The sequence below is a fragment of the Mustela putorius genome, unplaced genomic scaffold, assembly GCF_011764305.1.
Source record: "Mustela putorius furo isolate JIRA1106 unplaced genomic scaffold, ASM1176430v1.1 tig00000151_pilon_pilon_pilon, whole genome shotgun sequence".
NCBI lineage: Eukaryota > Metazoa > Chordata > Mammalia > Carnivora > Mustelidae > Mustela > Mustela putorius.
In genome coordinates this window covers 14,947,760-14,967,753 of record NW_025421296.1, presented here as the reverse complement: position 1 = coordinate 14,967,753, position 19,994 = coordinate 14,947,760, and the positions used below count along the sequence as shown (strand labels likewise).

The 19,994-nt window shown below is 36.0% G+C and overlaps 1 protein-coding gene across 7 annotated transcripts in view; it reads right to left on the bottom strand.

Annotated features, from left to right (window-relative positions):
• Positions 1-386: 386 nt before the first annotated feature.
• The window catches only part of PCMTD1 (protein-L-isoaspartate (D-aspartate) O-methyltransferase domain containing 1), a 63,475-nt gene continuing 43,867 nt past the window's right edge, over positions 387-19,994 (bottom strand). For 4 of the 7 annotated variants that reach the window (XM_045075801.1, XM_045075799.1, XM_004777516.3 and 1 more), the window contains 3 exons: positions 11,225-11,396; positions 9,047-9,170; positions 387-1,447 (listed from right to left, as the gene is read on the bottom strand). In XM_045075801.1, the coding sequence (XP_044931736.1) occupies positions 1,080-1,447; positions 9,047-9,170; positions 11,225-11,278 (546 nt within the window). In that variant the 5' untranslated portion in view covers positions 11,279-11,396 and the 3' untranslated portion in view covers positions 387-1,079. The other 3 variants (XM_013048433.2, XM_013048434.2, XM_045075800.1) reach the window with 3 other exon arrangements.

The following is a 19,994-nucleotide window of genomic DNA, read 5'->3' as shown; positions in this document are numbered from 1 at the left end:
CAAAAAGGCATCTACATACAATTCCTGTGATTATCTCATACACTACACAAAGATGAATTTCAAAGCATATGTAGGCTAGATCAGTTCCAACTTGTCAAAGACAAATATTTAAATGGTTCTTTTGGCTAAAGTGCACCTGCTGACCAAATCTGCTCTGGTCCTGCCTCTGAGTACAACTCAGAAAGAGGCTGTTACCCATGTTTACTCCCTACCTGTCTGTGCTGTCAACAGTCATTCAGAACAATGGATATTCTTTTTTAAAACAAATACTTTATACACTGAATAAGAGGAAAACCAATCCTAAATGTACTATCTTCTGAAACTCCAGCAAATAAGATAACCCCATTATTTTTAAATACTGAAAATGTAAAGGGACCACACACAAATTAAGAACTGTATTAGGTATATACTTTTTATTTAATACTCACTTGATGTGCTCTTAAAATCTCTATGAGAGAAGCAGATCATTTCCCGTGTCTTTTGGCAATAGATTCAAAAGCAAAAGTAGCAGTGCTGTTGAATTCCATGAAACTTTTTTTTTAAAGCTAAATTATTCAATATTTGTATTGTTATTGCACTCATATATTGCCCGGAATACTATAGCAACTCAGCAATAGTGACTGCAACAAAGTAAGGTAAGTGGTTCTACACAGCATTTGATTTTCTAATTAGGTAAGAAAGTTTTCATACAGGAAATGCAAACAACTACAATTCAAAAATCAGTATATGCTTAACAATTATTTAGCCTTATACAAAATTAAATGTAAGCCTAACCACTAGAAATCTATAAAGAATCAGAAAAGGATTTACAGTACACAAATCTTGAGTATTGTTGCATTCCATTCTTAAAGTCACTCTGAGTTAAAACAGCATTTTCCAAGATTTAAAGAAAAATATATTTTATAAAAGGGATTCTCTTTAATTACTGAATACATCATTTTTTTTAATTACTAAGACAGAAACAAGTTATACTTTTTCCACTATAGTATGCTCTGATGAAAGAATTTTAACTCCTAACAAATGCTACATTTTCAAGACTAAAGGAATAATCAGTAGGTATTCTTTCTTCTTGATCTAAGTTATTTTTCTCTAAAATATGTCAAGTAAGCCTTTAAAGATTCAGGTAGGGGTAGTTTCATGATTTTTTCTCTCAGTAAATTCTGAGGCGGCTCCTCGGGCTTCAGGGCTTCACCATGATCTTTCTCTTCCTCTTCTTTATTATCTTCTTCCATTTTTTCATCCTCTTCACTGTCTAGAGGCTGAGGAATAAGCTGGTTACCCACAAATACGTAGGTATTAATTCTCTGTTTAACCCTCTTTCTTTTCCTTTTTGGTGGAGCCCTCTGAGGAATCCCCTTGGCCTGCATCTCATCATTTATGAAATTTCGAAGTGTACGTCGAATATAAATACGAGCCAAGTCCTGGAGATTCCTGACAGCACAGGGGGCTAAAAAAAAAGACAAAAAAATAAAAAAAAATAAAACACACACACACACAAAACATAAAAAAGTAAAACATAATATATTGTTCATTCCCTCACAGAACAAAACAAGTATTTCTTAGCTACTCTAACTTCCATCTAACAAAGACTTCAAGATGCCTACTATTTGCCAAGCCACCATTCTAAATTCTATGGCTACTGGGGTGCCTGGGTGGCTTAGTGGGTTAAAGCCTTTGCCTTCAGCTCAGGTCATGATCCCAGGGTCCTGGGATCGAGCCCCGCATCGAGCTCTCTGCTCAGCAGGGAGCCTGCTTCCTCCTCTCTCTCTGCTTGCCTCTCTGCCTACTTGTGATCTCTGTCTGTCAAATAAATAAAAATAAAAATAACAAATCTTTAAATTCTGTGGATACTGGAAAGGTTTCTGTGCACAGATAATGTATGTCCCCATATATATGCATAAAAATTCTTTGAGAGAATAAGTTAAGAACTTAGAAATAGGCTACATGAGAATGAAGTACTTAGGGAACAAGAATAAAAGAGACATCTTATACTATACCTTTCTTATACTTTTTGATGTTGAAAAATCATATAAGAACAATTGATTCCAAAAACTCAAATAAAGGCAATATTTGAACAGCTCCTTCAGTCTGAGCTTTAAAGCTATTACTCACACACACACACACACACACACACACAGAATTTTTCTCTGTAATTTGGTAAGTAGAACTGGTTCATAGGTGAAAGGCCACCAGAAATCATGCTGTCAATAATTTAATAACCCCAAAACACATCACAGATTTCCTTAAGTTACTGATGTTTACTTTTATCAAACACATCACAGTTGGAACCTATCCTGTCTTTTCACTCCCATTTCCCACAGACCTATAAATGCATAAGCCCTAGAACACATACTCTTCTTTGTAACCTGTTCTAATACTTTATATATACAGAAATTAACTCTAGTCCCACAAAGTTTCCAGCCCTATAGAAATAAAACTATCATCAAGTATCCTCAAATGCTTAAACAAAATAGGACATAACCCTCTTCCAGTTAAACAGCATTAAAAAATCTTCACCTTTGGAGCGCCTGGGTGGCTCAATGGTTTAAGCCTCTGTGTTCAGCTCAGGTCATGATCTCAGGATCCTGGGATCGAGCCCCGCATCAGGTTCTCTGCTCAGTGGGGAGCCTGCTTCCCCCCTCTCTCTCTGCCTGCCTCTCTGCCTACTTGTGATCTCTCTCTATCAAATAAATAAATAAAAATCTTAAAAAAAAATCTTCACCATTTAGCTTTATTTCTTCACTTTTGGTACTCTTTTCTGGATACTTCCCTTGCACACTTTTTTGTTTTACCTATGAAATCCTGCCTTCCTTAGGAACTCTCTGGTGGTGGTATCTCTATACCACAAGACTATAAAAGCTCCAGGAGTAAGGGGCCACACAGCATTTCCTCTCTGTCCTCCCCACAGGGCCCTGTACACTCTAGGCTTGCACAGTACATCATCCTGTCCAAGGCTCAGAGTCCTTCCTGTATTCTGAACACCAGACCCTACCACAAATTAGATATACCCTACAGGAGATAAATTTGTGTTGTTTTTGTTTGTTTGTTTGGTTTGGTTTGGTTTGGTTTTTTTAAACTCCAGCATGGGAGACTTTTCAGACTGATTCAAAGATACCTCAGCACCTACCTAAGTGGCCTACTATAAAACCTTTTCTTCAAACTGTCTTTTTTCAACTCCCTACTGAAACCTGAAATAGGAAAGAATTCCAAAGAGCCAGACTGGGCATGTTTAGTTAGAAACTGTTTGTTCCTGGGCCTGCCCTCAACTGTATGAGATGGAAACTGAAACACCACACAAAAATTTGAGTTCAAGTCCTGCTTCTGCCATAATGGAGTGTTGTGAACATCGGTAAGTAAAAACATGTGAGAGCTCCTCCCTTATATGTTAAAATGTGTAAAATAACCACCTGCTCTGCCTACCTCCCAAAACTATTTAAGCTGTTTTAACATTCACTCAACACCTCTGTGTTAAACTCTATGACACCTACTATACTATTAAATAACTCACATATAGTGGATACTTCAGACTAAGTCCTTGCTTTTATGGAGATTATGTATTTAGGGGAGGAGGTAGATAAAAAAATAATTATGAAAAAGAGGACAGGAGGAAAAAAACACCAATGACAAAGAAAGTAACATGGTGGTAGAGCTACTTCTGACTGGAGTCCAAACATCTCCCTGAGGAAGTCATGCCTGGGCTAAGCTCTAAATGACAAGAGGAAAGAGCCACGTAAATACCTTGGGGCAGAGGGGATAGCAAAGCCCTAAGGGGTAAATGAGCTTAGCATGTTCAAGGAGCTGAAAGAAGGCTAGTGTAGATGAAGTTCAGAGCAAGAAGAAAATGGTAAGAAGTATGATCATGGGTGACCTTGCAGGCATTGGTAAAAAATGTGCCTTGTATTGGCCATGCAGCTACTCAAGGGTTTTTAAAAAACAGGGTTGAAATGCAATAAAAATGGCACTCAGGCTCCTCTGTAGAGTATGGATCATAAAGAGAGGGAGTAGACCAGCTGGAACACTCCGGTCATCCACCTGAGATCTGACCACGCTCTGATGTAGATGGGAGTAAGGGAGGGTGGCTGCAAACATGTAGAGAACTGGACAAATTTGCAACACATTTTGAAGACAGGATGTATGGGGATTGGATGTAGGAGAATTTCTGGCCCAAGAAACTAGTTGGTGCTAACAGCCAATTACTGACATGACAGAGAGGAAGAGTGGCTTGGGAGAAGAAAAGCACAATTGTTCTGTGCAAAATCTGAAATGTCTATCACGTTTCCTGAATGGAGATTTCAGGAAGAAAAACAACAGTGACACACTAATCACCATTTCATCATGTTACAGGCAATAACACATTTCACATGAAGTGAGGAAAAGGAAGCAGACAGAGGTGAAAAACTTGATCCTGGTCACAGAGGTTGTAATAAGTGACGTGAGTTGGGACCTGCACATGGGCATTTAACTTCACAGTCTAGGCTCCTGCCCAAACACAAGCAGCTGAATCATGCCTCCGAGACTCAGGAGCGAAGTCAGGGCTGGGGGCAGAAATCTGGGAGCCGTCAGCCTCTCCTTGAGCACCTAAGAGGGAGTGTAGACAGAGAATAAAGGCCTATGCCTGAGGAAAGCTCTGAAAAAGCAGGGCAAACTAGTAGAAAATAAATCCATAAAAGAGTTTTGGGAGGGGCACCTGGGTGGCACAGTGGGTTAAAGCCTCTGCCTTCGGCTCAGGTCATGATCCCAGGGTCCTGGGATGGAGTCCCACGTCTGGCTCTCTGCTCAGGGGGGAGCCTGCTTCCTCCTCTCTCTCTCTCTCTCTGCCTGCCTCTCGGCCTACTTGTGATGGCTCTCTGTCAAATAAATAAATAAAATCTTTAAAAAAAAACGTTTAGGAATTATTAAAGAACTAAGAAATAGAGCTGTAATTCGTCTTTATTCTTGAACCTCTTAAATTTTTTGTCCTCTCTTTTCACACCTTAATTATGTTCCTCCTCTGCCAACACTACCATTCCAAGGACACTGTTAGAATGATGAATCTTACAATCTTTCAATCCTAAACTGCCAGAATACCTGAACTTCATAAAGAACAAACCAGATCCACAATGGAAAAGATTCAGACTTTTCTTAAGTCCTAAAATAGTTTCCACATGAGCTGCATTTAAGTTTTTCTGAATGATACAAAAACTTCTCGATAATTCTCAGCCCTAGATATTCAAAACTCTCCCATTATTTTCTATTCTTTAACACTCCCTTGTTTCTAATGCTTCCAGTCATGAGATAAGGATTTAATGGACTAGATCGCAAATCCTAACTGCTATTAAAATTTTATTTTGAATTAAAGCTTTCACTTCAAAATTATAATTAAGTTTATCTCTAACACACACACACACACAAACACACACACATAAGCTCTATTTGTTTCCCAAAAGTTTCTCTGAACAGAAAGGAACCCAGCAGTCAGCACTTTCACTTTTGTTTATTAACAGAGATTAAAAAGGCATTATATTGAGGTCAAACTCACAAAAGTGATAAATTGGGGCCATTTTTAGCCTACAAAAACAGAAACTATTCCATATAATTCAAGGTAGTTTAGTGCCACAATTTCTGAAGTTTCTTTTATCCCTTGTGATTTTGTAACAAGAAATGCACATTTGGCTTCCCAATTCCTGACACAGAACTCTAAAAACACTTGGAATTTGTAAGTGATAACCAATCACACCTGAGTTTACGTTAATGAGAGGACTTGTGGTAAGCTGGGCTCACCAAGGTGACTGAGGATGCTGAGCTGGTTGCCCGGGGAACCAACCATGCACTTGGAGGACTAGGACTTTCACTAGCACCCTCTGGAAGGGGAATAGGGGATGTAGGTTGACTTAATCATAAATGGCCAATGATTTAATCAATCAAACCTCCATAAATAGCATTAACTGAAAGGGTTCAGAGAACTTCTGGGATTCCTCCATGAGTCAATTCCACCTGGTTGTTTCTGTGTCAGATCTTCTGATAATAAACCTGGTATCTAGTAAGTAAACTGTTTTCCTGGGTTATGTAAGCCACTCCAACAAATTATCAAACTCTAGAAAGGGGTCATGGGAGTTTGATTTATAGCCAGGAGATCAGAAATATAGATGAAAACCTGTATTTGTGATTGGTGTCTCCAGCTAGAGGAGGAGGGGGGAAGCTTTGTGGGATAGGACCCTTTAAGCTTTAGGGTCTATGCTAACATTGGTTAGTGTCAGAACGGAGTTAGATCACAGGACACCTACTTGGTATCTGCACAGGACTGGAGAATGGCTTGGTGTAGAACACCCACACATGTGGAATACAGAAAGAAATATTGGATGGGTGGTGTATAAAGGAAACAATTTTTCTTTAGCTGATAGTTTTTTTCCTTTTCCTTTTCCTTTCATCCCGTTCTAAAGGGCCTGCCCTAAACTTAGAGCAGTGTGTATACCATAGAAGTGGAGAAAAATAAGCTTGAGGAAAGTGTAATTACATTTAGTAACTGTTTATTATGGGTAATTTCATAGCTACAAAATACATTTGGCAAAGACTTGCATGTGTATGTTTTTAGTTGTGTGTGTGGTTTTTTTTTGGGGGGTGAGTAACATTCTTATTTTAACCCCCTATAATTAATGAAATAATGTTCTCTAAACAGAAAGCAATTTTAACAGAAGAGAAAACTTGTTCTTATTCTCCAAACACCCTATTAAACTTTCACAAATAATATTTTCAGAACATTTTTCATTCTGTGATTATTTGTAGTGAAGCTTTTTTTTTTTTTAAACAACATCACAATTCCTGACTCATTTTTATAAATTGCCATTGCAAACTGGTAATTTTTTTTTTCTTTTTATTATAGAAACCTCCAAGTATAGCCAAGAGAGTTAACAGTATAAGTTATCTCGTGTACTGGACACTCAGCTTCAACAACGACCCCTTCCAGCTACTCTTCCTTCATCAGCAGTGCCATTTCTATTTCCAATCCCACCATATTACTCTGATGAAAACTGAGACAGATCATTTCACCTGTAAATACTTTAGAGGCATAATTAATTTTTTTTAATTCAGGCTTGTCTTCCATTTTATCCTTTTGAACCAAATTTATCCCTACTTTACATTCATGGTCATGTTGCTCAACCCAACCAAGGACACTCTTTTTAACTATTCAGATCTGTTTGTACTGACATCCTTAAACTGAGAGAGAATGAAAATTCCCCGTTTATAACCAATCATCATCCATGTCATTCATAACTCTGTCACTGTAAAACCACACTTACAACCACACTCTTCTAAAGGACACTAAAGGGGCATCTGGGTGGCTCAGTGGGTTAAGCCCCTGCCTTCGGCTCAGGTCATGATCTCAGGGTCCTAGGATGGAGCCCCGCATCAAGCTCTCTGTTCATCAGGAAGCCTGCTTCCTCCTCTCTCTCTGCTTGCCTCTCTGCCTACTTGTGCAGATCTCTCTCTCTCTCTCTGTCAAATAAATAAATAAATAATCTTTTTTAAAAAAAAAGGACACTAAAGTAGGAAAACTGTCAGATAAAGAGGAATGCTCAGGCTATGACAGTGCCCATTAGAAAGAAAAATACCTAAGTGGCTGATGCACAGAGATCCACAGAGATGCACAGAGATCCTTTGGTTCATCTGTATCCTTACAGGCATACACCATGCTAATGGTTACATTAGGTTAAGTTAAGTTAATGGTTAAGTTAGGCCACTGTCAAGACTAAACAGTGTCACAGAACTGTTTTCATTACTTCTCTGTATGACTTTCTAACCAGTTATGATAGGTTAAAGAAAACTGACATAAATAACCTATAATTCTAATGTTGGAAAACAGGAGGGAGAAAATAGTTTAACGTGCAGACCTAAGCCATACTCCCCCACCTACTTTGATTAGGTAATAAAACTGACATTTCAGTTCCTAGCTATCTCTCCACCAAGTCCATCTCTCCATTGGTTAAGAACCTGAACAGGGAAAAACAGGCCACAAAAATCACAAAGCTCAAAAGAGGGTAAAATGAAATGAAAATAAAATTAAATATAAAGCCAGATTACTTTGAAATAATTCATTTAAAAAAGCAAATTATAGAAAGAAGTCTACCATGGTAAAGTTCATTTTTGGTACAGAACCTTAATAACTGATTTCCAAAACCATGATAAATCACAAACCAATTAATACTACTCACCTCTTTTTTGTATTTCAGCTACAGATCACTCCCTTCTCCTTGAAATATGTTTTTTCTTGGTTTCCAACACAAACACCTCTTCTCTCTTCTCACCCTCCCCCAAGTGCTTTCATCTATTCTAATAGCTTAAAATGCCATTTTTACATTGAGATTCTTCATTTATACCTCCCTCACACAGTAGGTTTATACCTACTCAACTACCTTTCCTTCACATGCCAAAAGAGAGCTCAAACATGGCCAGAATAAAATATCTGATCTTCCCACACCTATTTCCAAACAACACCACTGCCAGTCTTGCAAACAGCACAAATGGTACCATCACTCAGCTAGCTACTCAAGGGAAAACTTTATGTACTTTTTTCCTCTACAACCATCTTCCACATAGTCCACTATTTTTCTACCTCTGTCCACACCAACACTGATTTTCCCTTTCAGTTTAAGAAAAGTCTTTTATAATATACCTTCTACACTCTAACCAATGAGCTTCAACTACCCTGAAACTTATTTCTGGTTTTGGACAACCAAGCACTTTTCAGCTCACAAAGGCTTTTTCATTTGCTGTCCTTCTGTATAGAAAATGCCAACAAATTTAATATACGTAGTAAATTCACAATTATAGTTAATAAATTCATGTTTTCTTTGACCTGCCCCTTCTCTTCATATGTCCCTGAAGGCAGCTAACAGCATCTGGTGCAAGGTAGGGGCTTTAACCCACCTCCACAAAAAAGTTAAATCTACTGAAGATATTACTGCCTATTTATTTAATTCTTCATAATTACGTAGTCCATTAAATCCCAAACATAAGAGTTGAACAATCTAAGTCACATTTCAATCGGAAAGGACCAACAGTTACTTACGGAGTCCTACAGAATCTGGTTTGCCATTATCATTCTTACTTGGTTGCACAAGTGGAGCAAATGAAACAGCAAGGATATTTTTACTTTCCCAAGTATTTTGTCCAGTTCGCATAATTTGTGTTAACTATTTAGAGGGAAAAACAGAAACAGAATAGCTTAATCCTAGAAATGTGATCACCTTACAGTCACAATTTTGTTTTAATGGAATAAATGCCCCTGTGGTTGCTATAATCATTTCTATTTGAATGCAACCAAATTACTTTCATTTCAATACTTACCATGAAGTAATACAGAAGGAATGACAAATATTTGCAACTCAAGAAAAGATTAGTCCATGTAAATAAAATATCCAAATATAGTCAAGTGACTCATCATGCTGTATTTGGGATCCAATAGCTTTTAGAGGTCTTTTTTTTTTTTTTTTTAAGATTTTATTTATTTATTTGTCAGAGAGAGAGAAGCGAGAGCGAGCACAGGCAGACAGAGTGGCAGGTAGAGGCAGAGGGAGAAGCAGGCTCCCCGCCAAGCAAGGAGCCCAATGTGGGACTCTATCCCAGGACACTGGGATCATGACCCGAGCTGAAGGCAGCTGCTTAACCAACTGAGCCACCCAGGTGTCCCGCTTTTAGAGGTCTTATTCCAATCCACACCTGCTAGTGGCTCCCAAAATATAGGTCTCACATAGGTTCTGTTGCTTGGTTAAAGCACTATGCTAATAAAACCATGTTTTGTTTTTTTTAAGATTTTATTTGACAGAGAGACAGAAAGAGGGTACAAGTAAGCAGAGCAGCAGGCAGAGAAAGAGACAGAAGCAGGCTCTCTGCTGAGCAAAGAGCCCAATATGGGGCTTGATCCCAGGACCCTGGAATCATGACCCGAGCTGAAGGCAGCTGCCTAACTGACTGAGCCACCCAGGCACCCCCAAACCATGTTCTGATTAGTGTACCAAAGACTCAACTTCATGGTGGTGCTCCATTATAGTAATACAATGCAGATTCTAATTTTAATCCCAAATTAGTATTTCATAAATAATGTAATTAATCACAAAAGGATTAGAAGTTTTACCTACCTGGCAAAAACCCATCCCCAGTCCTTGGAAAAAAATATTAGCTCAGTTACACGGCTTGATCAAGTTGAATTAATATCTTCAATTTCTATTATAAAAATCAGTGCATTGTATTTGACATTAGCATAATAGTATATAATTAGTATTTAATAAAATACCAATGGGAAGCCATATCTTAAGTATTTGAAAATATATCTTTAAGAGAAAACAGAAGATTGCTCATCTGGGAGTCTCAACTGTGGAAGCATTCAAGTAACATTTTTCTAAAAATGCTTTTTAATGAACGTTTTTATTATGTCTTTTTAATAACTGACAAATAATTTGCTACAGAGCACAGTGCAGGGTAATGATGAAATCTACTGAACTGCAAATAATATGCTGTGATGTTAAGGGACTCCTCCTAGGATTATAAACTCCAAAATAATCCAGCAAGGTCCCAGTTGTCTTATAAAATTTATCTTCTACTGTATAAAACACAGGGCATTTTAAACATCTCAAACTTAGGTTAATACGAATATTAAAGATTTTTTGAAATGTATTTTCATACATTAAGTAATTTCCTTTTGAAAGATCCACCCATTTTCTGAATACATCAGTATTTCATACATTTAATATACCTAGTAATTCTAAACCAGGGCAGGCAAACTGCTGAAAAATATTTTCAAATAAGTCTATCTAGTATTAAATGAAGATTTAAAAACTTACCTGTTTCTTTAATGGATTTAAGCAGTACAAACCAAATCCAAAATAGATTTTCTTTTTATATGTTTAAAGAACTAAAGAATGTTGGAAACTGAGCAGTTAGTAGAGACCATCACATTTAATTAAAAAGCCCCAGGTAAAGAAACTGTAGTTAGGAAGCAACTCGGCAACCACCACACAGGTAGTGGCTAAGCTCTGGTGAAAAGACCAATCTCTTCAAATCCTAGTATAAAGGATTTCTTCTGTATTTTCTTTGGTTCCATAATTAAGAATCCATTTCAAGGTTTTTGTATTTTTTTTTACTATATATAGATCTATAAAGTGTACTTGTCTAAAATTACAACCAATTTTCACTGATTTTATTTCCCATACTAAACTACTGTGTTTAAGCAAAGGACAGAAGAAGTTACCTGATCTTCTATAGGCATGACTAAAATGCCTCCAACTTTCAGTAATATTTTCATGTAGTTTTCATGGTCTTTCTGGACACCAGCTCCACAGTAAATTCGATCATACTGATGACTGTCAGATGCTATCTGGAGGCAATTACCAACCACAAATGCAGGTTCACAGAACTCAAATCTGCATGAAAAAACAAATCTATTTTAATTCATTTAAACAAAGATCAGATCTAAAAAATTTTAACATAATTCAGTTCTTTGAAATAGTGAAGTTACCAAAATTAATTTTAGGATAAAATATCATTATGAAATTTTATTTAAATATCATAATTCAGTTCTTTGAAATAGTGAAGTTACCAAAATTAATTTTAGGATAAAATATCATTACGAAATTTTATTTAAATATCATATTTATGAAGTTTAACTAGTCAAATATATTGTTTTATCATCAATGATATAGTGCATGTTTTCAAAGCATTGATCTATTTTTTTGCCACAGTGAACCCTCACTTAGGGCTTAAAAAAATGAACATAATCAGGGGCGCCTGGATGGCTCAGTTGGTTAAGCCTCTGCCTTCGGCTCAGGTCATTATGCCAGGGTCCTGGGATTGAGCCTCGCATCGGGCTCCCTGCTCAGCAGGGAGACTGCTTCTCCCTCTCCCGTTCCCTCTGCTTGTGCTCTCTCTCTCTCTCTCTCTCTCTGTCAAATAAATAAATAAAATCTTTTAAAAAAATGAACATAATGAAAAGCCCCTCAGGATACCACTCTTGTGATGTGCCACAAATGATATATACTAAGGATGAGAATCACAAGGGTCAAGCAAACAAGAAAAGGTTCACCTTTCACTGCTCTTTCCAAAAAAAGCTGACGGGTCAGTGGCAATGGGAAGAGCTCATGCAGTATTTATCTCTGATTATTTTTGCTATGGCTAACAGTGGAAAGCTTTGTTAGGAAAAGACACCAATGCCCTGACCACACACCTTAGCAACCACTAAGATTAGGGAGATTTTCCTAATAGATTTTAGTAGGGCTATGTTACAGTATTGTTACAGATGTTACTGCTGCTTTGGCCCCTGTGATCTCCCAATGCAACAGAAGGAGATACAGTTTCAAAGCAAAGGCATCTTATCCAGGCCACTTGTTTTGGTTACAGTGTTGGTTCATGGTATGTAGTTATGCTTTTACAAACTACCCTATTTAGACTTCTACTTTAGTCCTTAAATTTTAACAATTCGGAAAACAGTTTCTAACATATAACAAATTTAATTAAAACCCCAATGCACTAATAAAACATGTCATCTTTTAAAAAAAACTAATTCATGGAATATCCTTTTACTTTTAAGTTGATTAAAGTTAATATGACCACACAGCAAAATCAGGCTATTATTTGAGAATGAAATGATTTACGTTACAAGTTTCAGCATGTAGTGAAAAATGACACTGACTGCATCATAACCATTTCTACTTTGTAAAACATATCCTATTCCTTTGGTAATTAATAGATTTATTACACAAGTTTCCATTGAAATTCACTAAAACACAGAGACATTATCTTCATTAATATTTAAAGAGGAATTTACCAGAATTATGCCTTGTCTTCAGTATCCTGTCTTCTTAGTGGAGGGGCCAAGGGTAGTGGGGGAAGGGGTGTGAGGTTGGGGTGGCATGAGTCATCAGTGTTTACTCTCTTTTCCACACCCCCCACACTAAGGTAGTCCATGTCCAATTATTTCTTTCACTGTAACTATCCCCTTTCTGCTCACACTTTTTAGGACTCTTCCATCATTTTGCTCCCTATTGCACAGTATAGGGTGAAATTCCCATACAGTACCACATGGGACTCTTTATGACCTTAACATCAAATTGTTGTGCCAGATTCATTTCCTGGCCCTGCCTTCCCCACACTGTCCCCAGCCAATACTATGCTGTAGCCAGACTGAATACAGTTGGCCTTTGAACAAGGCAGACATTAGGGGTGCTAACCTCCTTCCTCAAACATCTGAGTATAACTTAAGACTCCCAAAAAACATAACTACTAATAACCTGTTGAGAAGCCTTACTGGTAACATAAACAGTTGACTAACACATACTTTGTTTGTTACATGTATTGTATGCTATATTCTTACAATAAAGTAAGCTAAAGAAAATATTAATAGAAGAAAACATATTTATCATAATATACCATAACAAAATCTGCATTTAAGCCATTCTACACAGTTTAAACCCATGTTGTTAAAGGGTCAATTGTGTGTGCTCCCACTTGTTTAGTGGAACTATTCCAAAATGTTTTGAAACCCTGTATCTGTGTATATGCTGTTCCTTTGACTGAAATACCCTTCCTTCTCCTCTTCCCTTGATAAATGCCTACTATCCCTTCAAGATACAGTTCAAATATTAGTTTTAGAAATGAATCTTACCCAACTCTACTTAACAGTACCTCATTCTATTTGCATAGTACATAGGAAGTGTAAACCTAACTTACGTTGGGGACCATGCTTAAATTCCTTTTAAACTCAAGACTATGGTACAACTTATGATTGTCTAAAATATGGCCAAAATACAATTTCTTGACTTTTAACTAACAGGATAACGTGAATCATGTGGTTTAATCATTTCCACCAAACTCACAATAAGAATTCTTTAAAATGAGAAAGTTAGACTATTTTCAATGAAGTCTATCTAAAAATATTTATTCTTTTAAAAATTCATCTTAATTAATTTAATTTTATAATAATTTAAGTTAGTCTTATTTTCAGGATGAATATGAGCAGGGAATTTATATTTTAATCTTTAGATAAGCTATCTAGCTGATCTCCGGCTAGCTGAAGTAGTCTCGGCCTGCTACTTCTCCGCCATCTTGACTCCTCGGGAATTTATATTTTAAAAATTAAATTATTAAAACCTCTTTATTAAGTCTGTTAAATAAACTCAAAAATACATTTATGGTTTTAATAGCTTTCTACCTACTAAAAATAAAAGAGAGCTTAGAGAACTATTACCTAGGACAATATCACTGCAAGTAAACAACTTATAATTAAAACCACTTCTCAGATAAGTGATATTTTTTATGTCTTCATCCCAAAAAATTAATTAGAAAGAATTCAGTGCCTGATTTTGAAACCAAATGTGTGATTCTGGTCAATTTCCTTATACTATTAATAAGTACAATTTGCTAAGTGAAATATTATTTACTGAGCATCCGTTTTGTGTAAAGATTGAAAAGACAATGAGAAACAATCATGCCTACATCTAGTTGAAGAGATGAACATCGAAGAATCACAGTAATAAAGATTTACAACTATGATAAATGCTTTATCTAAAGGAAAGGAATAGGATTCCATAAAACCGAGGACGAAAGGAAATGGACAGATCTATGGAACCAGAGAAAGTTTCCCTGAGAAATGTCAAGATCTGAAAGATGAGACAGGTCAATCTAGAGGTACATGGTAGCCAAGATGGTAGTCACTAGCCACATGTGGATACTGAGCCTTTAAAATGCAGCCAGTCCAAATCGAAATGTACTTTAAGGATAAAATTCACATGGGACTTCAAAGATTTAGTCCAAAATAAATATAAAATAACTCAATACTTCTTTTATATTTATGTGTATAGGGGTGGGTGAGTTGTGAGAATGTGTGTGTTTGTGCATATTTCAACAGCCACATAAACTGAAGATACTAAACAAATACCCTTCTACTTATCTATCACTTGTAACTAAGAGCTTCAAATACTTTCTCCTTAAGACAATCTACCCTTTGAAACATTCTCCTGGTTTTCCTGTTACTTCTGTGAGTATTTCTTCTGTAATTTTAAAATGTATCTCCATTACCTATTACAGTCCTCAAAGTGTATTTACTGAGTGAACCATATAAAAAACATATGTTTTGTCAACTTTTCCACCTGCCAACTTTGAACATGAACCCCTCCCCCAAAAAAAAGCTCAGGGCTAGAAGAGAAACTTGCCCAGAAAGTTACAGGAAAAATATATGCCTATGGCACTTTCTATATCAATATGATGGTTCTTGTTTTACTAAATTAATCGCTATAGAAAGCCATAACCTTATGCTACAGAATACAGTTTTTCTCAAAATAATTAAAAAAGCAAAACTCAAATAATTAAAAAAAACACAAAAACCTTTGTCTTTAATGAATAAATCAACTGTTCTATAACTGAAAGGCACTTTTGGGGGGCCTTTCTGAAGATCTTAAATAAGCCACCATAATTTTAGGAAACAAATTAATGCTTTCGTCCCCTGTAATACAGATTAAAACAAGTACATTTGCTTCCACTTAGGGAGTAATACAAAGGATCATTATACTGAAAATCAGATCTCTAAATCTATCAAATTCTACTAATCCAAATGGAACATATATTTCTAACAAATACATATGGGATCTTTACACTTTCATTTACCATAGTCAAATTAATTTCCTTTAACAGAATACTCAAACATGAAAGGTTAATCAAACTTGAGATGTTCCAAAGTATTGGACTATTTCTAAATACAAAATAGTAAAACTGCAGGGACAAAAGTAACACTGGGGAGAACACTGTATATTTTTAAATGTTGGCACTAAAACATCTAGAACACAGAAAATTCACATGCCAAACACATCACAAAAAAACTCTAACACTACCAATTTAGTGGTTATTAAGAAAAACATCTACCAGAGACTGTCTTATCTGGGGATTCCTTTTTGTAATTATGGCTTGATCTTTTCTACCAGTAATAAATGAATCCTTCACATCAGTAAAGAACACAAAAAAATTCTCAAATTGCAATTACACACACACACACACACACACACATAAAAAATAAATGGGTAATGGATTATCTTTTCTAATAAAGGACTTAGAGATGAGCTTTAGTATTTCTAACTAGGTACATAGTTGAGGGTCTTACTTAGACATTTGGTATTCTAATATTAAAACTATGGCTTATTTTTATAATAGCATTTCACATAAATAAACCCATATCGTTTCTAAGGCTAAGAATATTTTTTGAGAAAGTCTATGATTTAAAAATGCTTAGGGCAATGTTTATGGATATGGTCCTACCTGTGTCAGATCATGTTCATGCCAATATTTACAAAGAGCTAAACAAGTGACTGGAGACGTGGATGATGGCTACCATGTTATCAAAGTAAATTACAATTCCTACTCAGTCTTCCAATGTAGACAGGAAAAGAAAGAAAACATTTTCTTCCGTAGACTTTCACTATCTTCTGAACGCTGCATCTCACCTAGGTTTCCACAAACCTCTACAGAGGCAAAGGACATGTTTTAAACCACAAATACAACTTGTGTATAATCTGGAAGACTTCAGCAATAAACTAACCAGAAGTTTTCAGTTTATTACAAAATAGTACTACACTATTTATAGATCTATACATAAAATCTAGGTTAAAAATAGTGAAAAGGAAAATCCAAATTCCATTTTTTCACATCAACCACATACTATACAAAACCTGAGTGGGGCATTTCCTATGTGGTTAGTACTGTATTCATAAAAGTATGATTCACGCGTGCTTGACCTAATTTTTTTTCTTAATTTAGGAAAATTCGTTAAAATTTTGTCCGTTAGTAAAATGAAAAGTAGCAATCATTTTTATTCTTTGAAAAAAATTTCTAAAACACAACTTCCCAGATGGAGATGACTCATACTCCTAAATTATACTGAATTATACCTAACAATGTAACTTATCTGTATACAAAATAAAGTCTGAAATACATGTAATAACTACAGATTGATTCACATTAGACTTATATAATCACTTGCTGATTTAAATCTGAAAATCTAGTAACTGTTTTTAGACTTTTATGCAGAGGGGAAAATATATGGCACACTCTTACTAAAGTGTACACTGAAAATCAATTGCGGAAAATATAGAGCACATATTATCTTGGTTTACAACATGAACACTTGCCCCAAATAACACCGGGATTCTCATCACTTACCTTAGCAGTGGTTTTCTTTATAGGTGCGTGTTGGTATATCTTCGTCTGGAGATGGACAGATGATTTCCTCACAGCAGGGACCTTGCCAACTTGCCCATATAATTCTTTTGATAAGCTGCTAGGAGATCAGGGTGACCTAGCCTTGCCCTGCAGCTTCCCTCTTAGACGGATAGTCTAGGTCTAGGAGCTGACTGAGAGTAGAAAAAACAACATTCCCCTTCAATACACTGTTGAAGTGGGGGCTGAAAATTTGCACACCTAGTTTATCATGTGCCACAGGATGCTGTCATTGAAAGTTTAGACAATTATTCCAATGGAATAAATGATTTCAAGGTCATAGGAGAAAATTCTACCTTGTTCTTATATCTCATCCAAAACAATCTGCCAAATGAATCATAGAAACCTCTTTTTCTCAAAACACTTTGTCAAAATACACATTTTGGGTTTTAAGAGGTATGAGTACTCAGTCAAAACAAGACAAAACTTCAACACTTTCCACTGGGAAGAAAATCCAGGGAAACATTATATCTTGATCTCCAAATGCAGTTATACCATTCAAAGACTTACAATCAATTATTAAACTATTGAATAAAGTAAAATTCAAAAAAACAAAGACTTTACCTTTTCAAGTGTTTTCCCTTCCAACTGCACCAAACTCATCTCAGAATAATTCAAGAATTATTTAAAGCAAAATGTTAAGAATAAGTACACATATTTTTCTTCCATTGAATGAAGCTTTAGGAAAATCCATGGAATCAAAAACAATCTCCGAACACTTTATAGGAAATGTGCAGGTACATTACCGAAAAGTGAGCCTTCAGTATTTCAACAATGATTTATTCTCCTATAAATATTTTGAAGCCATCCAACTTTTCCCCATTCCATCTCTCATTGATGTTAAAATACAAAACTGATATATAGCTCTGATGACTATTATCAAGCATTTGTTACCACCACTTGAATGTTTGTCATGATTTAAAATGGTGTACAACCTGTAATAACTGTTATAAAACTACCATCTGAATATTATTGGCATATCAAACCATTCAAATATCTGAGAACTGTTTTGTAATAATGTTGAATATCTATCTGCAGATAGCAAAACTACTTCAAGTATGCTGTAATTCTCTTAAAGACTACTCCCATGACAAAGCTGACAGGATTTGGAAGCATTTAATTTTTCCAATGTAAATCAAATCACATGAAAAATGAACCTGTAATTAAAGATAAAATTATGCCACTAGATACTGTCATAAATCAATTAAATAAATAGTCTAAAATACCAACTCTACACTTAACTTAAAACTTATGCCTCAAAACAAAAACAAAAAACAAAACTTACGCCTCAACTAAAATTGAGGACTGCATTGTCTCTCCCAGTCATCTCTGCCCTCAAAAGTAACTCATACCATAGGGGAGTTTTATTAATGAACAGAGCAGGTGTGCTTTGTAATAAAAAGCTGTGGTGCAATTAACCATGTTAACAGCATTCCTTAATTTTAACCTGAGGGAAGTAGATGATGAAAAAGTAAATGCTGCTTCAACTTTTTTATTTGGAGCTCAGTTGCTCAATAGTAATCCATGGGTAGCAGCTTACTGTTCGGAGGAAATATTAGAATAAATCAGTGTTTACATCACCATAGCTAAATCAGAACTAAATAAGAAGGCTGGCTTAATGAGGTCACAGCCTGTCTACTCCTCGGTTTTCCCACCTCGGCAATGTGGACACCAATACTGCCTGCTGGGCTGTGGACTAAGCACTTAGAATGGATGGTACATGGTACTTAATGAACAGACAACACATTATTTTTTATTATCTCATTAGTTTTTCAGTACTCCTATCATGACTCATTGTATGACAAACTACATAGAAACAATAGTCCTCCTTGTTTAAATAGAATGAAAATTTTCAAATAAATCAGACCATGCTGCACTCATTTGGCTACTGACGTTAGAATATTTCCAAAGTCAGCTACAGAACCCTTGAAACTGAGGGGAAATAGGAGGACTCATCTGCTGTAAGGTAATGGCACATTCCAAATCACACATTCCAGAGAGCTAAGTCAACCTCATGCACATGTACACATAGAAGTACATGACTACTGATATGAACAAATATTATACTAATTACTACTCATTTGCAAAGTACTTAGGGGATAAAAGTTTACAATTCAGGCTACTTCAACTGACTTACTCTTCCACGTTCCTGTAACTGGAGAGATTATTTTGCTTACTGTTCAAGCACAAATACTGATAATTTGACATTCTGCAAACTTCTTCCCTCATAAAAGCCTTTAAAACCTAGGCCCCAAAACTTGTCTAGATCAGAGTGGGCTAAAATAAAGGTGCTCTAAAGAGTATGTGTGAAGAGCAGAACAGGGGGCAGCAAACAGGCCAAATCCAGCCTGTTGCATCTTTCTGTAAAGTGTTACTAGAACACCCCATACCTACTCACTTTCATGGTGTCTAAGGCTGCTTCTGCACTACAATGGCAGAGTTGAGCAGCTGCTGCACGGATCATTGAGCCCAGGAAGCCCAAAATAGTTTCTATTTGGTCCTTTACTGTTAAAGTTTTGCCAATATTTAGGAAGAACTTTGAAATTAAATGTCAGTTTTATAAGGGAATTTCAGCAATTCTGGAAATACCACAGGTAGAACAAAGGGATAAACCATATAGGAGAGTTCCCCCTTCCTGCCCATCTCCAAATACAGTAAATTCAGAGTAACCTCTCCAAATTATTTCATTTGCTGATACAAGAGTAAGGCATGGAAACTAAACTAAAGTATATACATTACAACAAAGATTCTTTCTTCTAAAA